Source organism: Austrofundulus limnaeus, unplaced genomic scaffold (assembly GCF_001266775.1).
Source record: "Austrofundulus limnaeus strain Quisiro unplaced genomic scaffold, Austrofundulus_limnaeus-1.0 Scaffold117, whole genome shotgun sequence".
Taxonomy (NCBI): Eukaryota; Metazoa; Chordata; class Actinopteri; order Cyprinodontiformes; family Rivulidae; genus Austrofundulus; species Austrofundulus limnaeus.
Genome location: NW_013952519.1, coordinates 1,035,432 through 1,043,783, shown reverse-complemented (window position 1 = coordinate 1,043,783; position 8,352 = coordinate 1,035,432). Strand labels below are relative to the sequence as shown.

Genomic DNA, 8,352 nt, shown 5'->3' with positions numbered 1-8,352 from the left:
TTATTAGTTTGTACACAAACAAATCATGTCACACTCCAGCAGGATATAATCATTAAAATAAAAGGACTGTAACTTAAGAAGTATTTTTATTTCATGAATTATATTATTACATTTGGCTGCAGCCCTCAGATAGATTTTCATTTTGGGGAAAAGCTTTGTGCAGCCTTGATATATGTAAATAAACTGAAACAGCTGGACTAGTGCATCCTAAATTTAACCATTTTAATACGATATAATTAGTCATTCCTAACTTTTTTGGGGAGGTCACCTTGTAATAAATGTCATTACAGTAACTGTAAATCAATACTTTTACTTTTAATACTCAAGTACAAAAAAATCAAATGCTTTAAGAATTTTACTCAAGTAATATTCCTAAAGGATAATTTGACTTTTACCAAAGTAATTGTTTGTACTTTTACTTATCACTTTGTGGTACTTTATACAACACTGACAAGGTATTATACTGAACTAAGCTGTCGAGATTAAACACTTTGGATTTCTGTTTTATGAAATTTTAAAGACTTGCTCTGTCAAAACTTTCCATATATTTTGTATAAAATTAGTTTATTCACTGCTTGTTTGATGACTAAAAACTTAGTCATCAAACAAAATGTTGAATGAAATCATGCCAGTGATTTAAAACAAACACAGTTCCTTTACTAAGCATCAGGATGAACTTCATGTTTTTTTATGACATATTTTCACATCAGGAGTCTTTAGATTGATATATTTCAGAGCGGCTTTGCACCACTGATAAGGGTTTTGTTGGTATCATGCCTTTTTATTTTTTATCTGACTTCAGTCCAGGAAGGCAGATAACGTACAGAAAGAGGCACCTCATGTCAGACTGGTCTTACTCATTTCTGCAAACACAAAACTGCTGAACAACAGCAAATAGAAGCTTAACCAGAAGCAGGTTTTCTGGGGATACCTTGAACCCTCCTGGAGGCTTTGTTTGGACACTGCAGGTTTTTTTTTTTTTTGCTTCATTCATAACAACTCCTACAAGAGGAGCTGCAGGACACAAGCATAAACATCCCCTCTAACATGAATAAGTGCTTTGTTCAGTGGAGTAACCTGCTGAAGTCTGCTCTAGACAGAGTGAAGTCGGGAGAAAGGGGGTGTTGTGAGGTGTGTGTGTTGTTTTTCTGTGATTCAGACCCTTCGTTCGCTCTGTTTCTGCAATCTGGAGCACATTCCACAAAACCTGCTGGGCTTTGTTCTCCATAATCTTCACCAGCAACACACTGGAGTCCTGCACAGGAGAGCGACTCAGGTGGTTTTTAAAACAACAAAAACATGTTACCTTTATAAATGTTATGCCCCGAATGGTTTAGCTTCGACTTATTTCTTTTTTCTAATCTGAATGTTGGTGTTTGACTCTTAAATTATTTTATTTGAAACATTTCGTCACATTTGAAGGCCCACACGTCGAATGAAAACATCATCTTTTGCTTTACCTTAAACTAACTTTAAAAACAAACTGTTAATCTGTGGATTTTTGCATTGTTTCATCTTTCTTTTTAATTTCTAACTTGTTTCATCAATTTGTTTAATTGTACTCATGTTTGCTCACAGTAGAGCTAGCTTGGTTTCTTTCAGTTTTATTAATTTTTGGGGGGTTTTAGGGAAGATCTGAGCAGAAACTGATCCTCAACACTTAATCTGCTTTATCACCTCCGCCAAGGAGGTAATGTTTTCGGTCGCGTATGTCCGTCTGTCCATCTGTCTATCGTTCTGTCTGAAGACAACATAACTTAAAAACTTGTGGACGGATTGTCATGACATTTACATCACATGTGAATACTGGCACAAGGAACACATCTTTAAATTTTGTTGATGTTCTGGATCATGATGCAGATACAGGAATTTTTTTTCTTTTAACACTCTGAGATAGGCAAAGCTGTGATGCTTTCACAGGGCTTCTGTAAAAAAAACTGTGACAGCTTTCAGTGTTTGGACTTCAAACTTTATAAAAGTAACGTTAAAACCAGATGTAATGATGAATAAGTCTTGCCATAATGTGCACATTTTTACGCATTTGGTGCACATTTAGAGAACGTTTTGTGACCAGGAAGAGCGTGACAGCACCATGAAACCTATTTTTCCCATTTCATTAAACACACCACATTGTCGGTAGGCTTGTACACAGATGATGAAGATTGAGGAAGAGGAGTGACGCAGTGGACTTCAGACTCGGAGGTTGTTTGTTTGTTTGTTTGTTTGTTCATTTTTATTATTATTTCAATGAGGCCAGATCAAGTCGAGAGCTCTTTGTGCACCCCACTATCCACCTCTCGCCAAACTTTGGGGAAAAATTAATGCGCAGAGTGTGGTTGTGACCGCTGTGTGTGTTCCTCACAAAGATAGGAAGATGCGTGTGTGTCTGTGTGATTAGACGCGCGACGAAAACTCTGCTTTTTTGAATCACGTAGCACCGATGTGAAAGCTTTCAACAATAACGTTGGGTGACGAGTCTGACTTTTCTCCTTTTTTTTCACATTGGACTCCACCGGGAAGAAACTCAGTGCGTACTGCCTGCTTAAATGTTCTACTTAAACCATGACATTACAATGTTGCATAAGATTATGCATAATGTTTTTTTTACAAAGTTTGAACAAAAACAGCTTAATTTTTCTTATTTCCTCCAGTCCAGAGTTTGCCTGGTTACCTGTTGTTTGCCAAACCAATGTGGTTTCATCTGTTTGTTTGCTGTTTCTTTTTGATTTTTGTTATATATTTTAGTTTTACCTTAGTTTAGTTGCTTCATCCTGATAGTTAAATGTTTTTCAGAGTAGATATGGGTTAAAACCTTGTAGCAGGTTAAAAAAAGTTATTTCACTGCAGTTTTTCAGGCCAGCTGCAATATAATCAGAAATGCGGATAAGATCAGAGTCACAGGGTTTGTATAGTCAGAGGTTATGTAAAATACCAGCTCTGTGCAGATACACAATCTGATGATGGAGATAATTGGTTTAATCTCAGCTCAATAAATTTGATAGCGTCTTTTTCCCACAGGCTGTTCTGAGCTGCACGTGTGGTTTTTCCTCGGAGGAAACGAAGTCAGGCAGATGAGGAGGTGCCAATGGGATGGCTCTGCTCTGTAATTTGGGTCTGTGGAAATGGGCAGAGCCATTTCCTGTGAATCGGGGGGGGGGGGGGCATTAAGGAAAATGGACACTCAGGGGCCTTAAATTGGGCCAGTATATGTGGTTCGATGACCCAATTGTGAGGTCGTACTCTCATTAACCTAAATTTGTATCAGATATTCATGATCTCTGCAGATGAGCTTTAATGACTCGGGTCAAAGGATTTTTGGGTGTAGTAACATTTATTTAATTATTCTTTTAAATTTTACAAAAAAATATCAAAATATCTAAACTACTGGAATTTACTAAATAAACAATACTCGTTATGTTATATATCAATATTACTGTACAAAAAAAGTAAATGCTAGTATTATTTTACCAGTCATATTTAAGTGCTTTTTCTGGACAGCACATAAACATGATTATATTAAGTAATTTCTACTCTTCTGAGCTAAAACTGAGGATACATGCGCACACAAATGCTGCTGCTCCTCATTCCCTTGCTTCACTTTTCAAGGAGAGGACAAGACATGGTGGAAATAAAACAAAAGTCTGGTTTCTTTTGCTTGAATACATTTGTTGGTGTGCAATAGTTTGATGGCATGACGTAGGTGATATTTAGTTGTCAGGGAACAGGGAATGCATATTGTAGCATTCTGCTGTGTTTGTTTATCATGTGACTGCAGTGGAGGATTGTGGGTAGTATTCATGTTTGTTGTTGAATCATTTTAGGGAATTGGTTAACATTGTTCTTTCAGCAATTAGTCTGTTGTGTTACTTTAATTTGTGTGTTCATTATTTGTTAACTTGTGTTAAACCGTTCAGCAGAGGTAACCATAAGTGAGAGTGGTAGGCCTAGTCATTAATAAGACCTGTGAGTTTCACTTTGTCTGTGTTGTTCATGAAGAAGAATCCAATAAAGGTTCATCATAACCACCACCTGGTGGTGAAGTCTTGCACTACAACATGAGCTACTCCTCTCTCTGTAGCTGTGAGATGTCATGCTACAATATTGTGCTTGATGCATGTGCATTGTTATATAGAACTTGTAAGATTTACATGAAAAAAATCCTTGTAACAATTTGTACCAATGTTGGTTAAGTAAATTTAAATGCTACAAGTTCAAGTAATATTTACTCATCATTATCTAGTAAAGTTATTAAGAATATAGTTAAAGATTTGTGAATAAATCAGGTAAATTTTACTTAATTTGATCAAGTATATGTTACAAGATTTAATTGAGCAAATTAAGTAAAATTTACCTGATTTATTCACAAAACTTTAACTATGTTCTTAATAATGTTTACTAGATAATGCTGAGTAAATATTACATGAATTTGTAGCATTTAAATTTACTTAACAAATGTTGGTGCAAATTTGTTAGAGGATTTTTTTCAAGTAAATCATACAAGTTATTTTTTTCAGTGTACTTTCCTTAGTTATGTTTTTGAAAAAATGAAATGGCTGAACCCTCTTTGTCGCTATGAAAAGTTAAAAACAATTTTAACGGGCAAGAAAGTTGACTTTGTTGTACACCAAAGAAAAAGCAAGCTGGAATAAAATGTTAATGAAACCAGTGAACCTAATGAACTCATGACGTATTTTAAAGTATGATGAATACAGTTAACATGGTTTGCAATTATTTAAGGGTGGCACAGTGGTTAGCTCCACTACCAGTAAAATCAAGTCTGTAATTTCTCCACGTGTCTGATTTTTGCCCAAGGATGTAAACAAATCACATGAGAACAAACGAAAATAACTTTGTTGTTGTTTTCAGGCCTCTGAGAAGTTCACGGACCCAAAGAGAAGAGGAAAGGGTCCTCATGCTCAGGACTTTATGAACGAAGCGAGCTCACCGACCAACTCCTCCAACGCGTGGAACCGGCCTCGCTGCGGAGTGCCAGACTTCCCCACCCAGAAGGAGGCGCACCTTCGTGCACGACACCGCCAGAGACGCTTCGTGCTGCACGGAGGACGATTCGACAAGACAGACCTCACTTACAAGTACGAATGTTTTTCATTGTGAGAATTTGTGCTTTTTTATCACTTGCTGCCGTCAACTGGGTGATCATCTGTTAGCAAAATATTTCATGAACCGAAGGATGGATTCTACTTAAAGTTTTGAGGTTAAAAGTAATTTAGGTGCAGGTCACATTTCTACTGCTACACTTCAGTCAACACTGAGTGAGAGACTAAAAATAAATGAAAGATGGGAAAGCAGATAAAGCGTTTTGAAAATGAAGTGATTTTAAAAAACAGAGTGCTGGTTTTCTTTCATCACAGGCTGTGGCACCATCAAGAGTCTGCCGGGCGTCTGCCGACTGCTGCCTCTGTGTCTGCGTCTCCTGGGGTCCCTTTCATTGTAGTCATTCTTTAACATAACAGCATATTAGGGCAGGCAGAAAGAAAGCACGTGTGGGGAGGTCGAGAGCTTTTCTTAGCAGCAATGGCCACAGACTAATTAGATTCTGCTGGATCGGATCTATTTAGGTGCCACCTGAGTGATGTGGTTAACCAGGACCATGTCAGTGACCTGCACCTCTCAAGACCCTAACTAGTCAGTGTTTCCATGCTTTTTACCTCCCCTGTTTTAGATGTTTAGATTCGATTAGTTGCTAATTTGAGCCTGTGGAACAAGTTGTTGCACAAAACTCGTAGGGTCAGCTGAAAGCTCAATCTCAAAAACAAAAAAAAAACGTCCAGATGGTTTGGGAAATTTTGTTAAAAGGGTTAATTCTTTTAACTTTAATTTTATTGCCGACAGCATGGACCCAAGGTACTTCATGTTCTGTCTCATTAACGAGACACATTCGTTGAATCATTTCAAGCTTTTACTGCTTTCACGTTCCCTTTTCTTTAAGGTATTCTGCAGTAAAAGGTTTCAGGTGTTAAATTTGTCCTGTTTTTAACAGGATAATAGTAAAACTTCACCACCACCTCTGGATAAAGTTACACAAAGGTTCTTTGTTGCAAAAGGGAAGTCTGAAGTTGTAACAATTCAGAGCTGCACATCATCCTAACGTATCCAGAGAAAAACCCACATGTGCACTTGCTTTAAATTTCCACCGTCCACGTTTTTTAAATTGTCCTGAAAAGCAAGAATGGACTTTTGTTAACATTCGAAATGAAGCTGAAGAAAAAAACTCCAAATATGTTTGACTCATTCTGTCTGCAAAAAATTAAGCCAAATATGAGAATCACATTTCTCCCTCAGCTTTGCATGCCTTTCTCATTTTCTTTGTTTAGAAAAAGTAACAGAAACTTCATTTAAACCCTCCAAACAGCAGATTCAGTTACCTGTTAAACAGAGCCGTGTCAGCTGTGACCGTCACGCCGAGCTAACGCGGCGGCGGCGGCGGCGGCGGCGGCTTATGTTTACTGTGCAGACATCAACACTATCTCCTGACTCTTTCTCTTAATTTTATTTGACTCAGTAACTCAGAAGCCTCTCAAAAGAACCAAAATATCAATTACTCTGGGACTGGTGTGTGGCTAACACGTGCACTAAATGGTTTTATATTCAATCTTTTCATTTAGGCTGCGCTAAAGTGAAACGGTTTTATAAAAACAAAGTGATGAGTCAGTATTTTATCTCTAATCTGCAGGCTTATCATCACAGATATGCAGAGTTGTAAAGTAACTAAGTACAAATACTTTATTGCTGTACTTAAGTAAAAAATTTTGTTATATGTACTTCACTTGAGTCATTATTTTTCAGCTGACTTTTTACTTTACTTTTTTTACATATTTACACAGTTTTCTGTACTTTCTACTCCTTACATTTTTAAAGGGTCAATATCATGTAAAATCAACTTTTTTAAGTTTTAAATCATGTTATAATGTTATCCTCTCATCAAAAACATGCCCAGAGTCTTGTTTTGACTCATTCATGCATGTTTGGGAAATCCTGTAGTGTCCTGAGGCAGTCAGGCAGGGGAGTAAATACCACCAGGTGGAACCAGAACCATCTTTTGGGCTCAGCTCCTCCTTTGATCTGTGTCTCCAAGCTGAGCTTCCTCATCACAGAGGACCAGGCCTGTGCTGAAATGGGAGGGACAGAAGTGGAAGGATGTTCTTAAAGAGACAGGGGCTGATTTCAAGGTGTTTAGAAATAGAAATGATGAGGTCAAGTTTATTTTCTATTTAAACATAAAAACAACATTTTAATAACAACTGAAGGTGAAATAGATACTTTATTGTGGTATAGAATTTATTTAAATATATGTCTGAGAAACACATAATTTTGCCTCTTTAAAAAAATAAGAAGTAGAAATTTCTTACTCCTATTTCCTTCCAGCTCGTCATTGTTAAACAAAATACTATCCTGATAATTTGTGCCTCCAGGATAGAGTGAATTTAACTGTAGTTGGATGATAAGTATAAACACAAACCATGACAGTATTAGTTTGGACACAATCTATCACAGCTGCACACCTTTAAAAATGTTTTTTTGAGGGGGTCACCTCCCAACAAATGTTTTTTTATATATAACTACTCATTTTTACTCAATACTACTTAATGGTAAATGGACTGAACTTATAGAGCGCTTTATCAAGTCCCTCCAAAGTGCTTTACACTTACAGACATTCATACATTCACACACTGATGATGATAAGCTACGTTGTAGCCACAGCTGCCCTGGGACACACTGACAGAGGCGGGGCTGCCATGCACCGTCACCACCGGACCCTCTGACCACCATCAGTAGGCAAGGCGGGTGAAGTGTCTTGCCCAAGGACACAACAACTGAGACGGCTGGACGGGGGATCAAACCGGCGACCTTCCGGCTATGGGACGACTCCCCTAACCACTCTACCACAGCCGCCCCCCTTTTAATACGTACCATATTTATTCAAGTATATTACATAAAATTTAATCCATAAAATCATCCATAAATTTGGGGGGGTAGTACTATACTCGGATAAATATTTTTACTTATGTATTTTAACTGAAAAATCGGCAAAATTCCTCAGTCCGGAAATGAGACCGCATTGTAAAAAGCAGTTGAAACGAGCTTACCTCTGACACTCCTCCATGCTTCAGAGCGAGATAATAACAGATCCAGGCAGGCGACATGATGTGGAAAAAAGGGGGAAAGTATTCCTGCACCTTAGTAATGATAACAAACTAAAGACATTAACATGTGACTGGGCCGCTCCCGGAACAACAACAAACACATGTTCGTCTGTAATGGCTGCCATCTACCGATGTTCTGAAAAAGTTTGTATCCCTGAAAAAAGTTTCCCCACCAGAGGGGGCGCTC

The 8,352-nt window shown here is 37.7% G+C and overlaps 1 protein-coding gene across 2 annotated transcripts in view; it reads left to right on the top strand.

Annotated features, from left to right (window-relative positions):
* The window catches only part of mmp11a (matrix metallopeptidase 11a), a 37,546-nt gene that overhangs the window by 14,642 nt on the left and 14,552 nt on the right, over positions 1 to 8,352 (top strand). For both annotated transcript variants that reach the window (XM_014014617.1, XM_014014618.1), the window contains exon 2: positions 4,867 to 5,093. In XM_014014617.1, the coding sequence (XP_013870071.1) occupies positions 4,867 to 5,093 (227 nt within the window). The remainder of the gene's footprint in view (positions 1 to 4,866; positions 5,094 to 8,352) is intronic.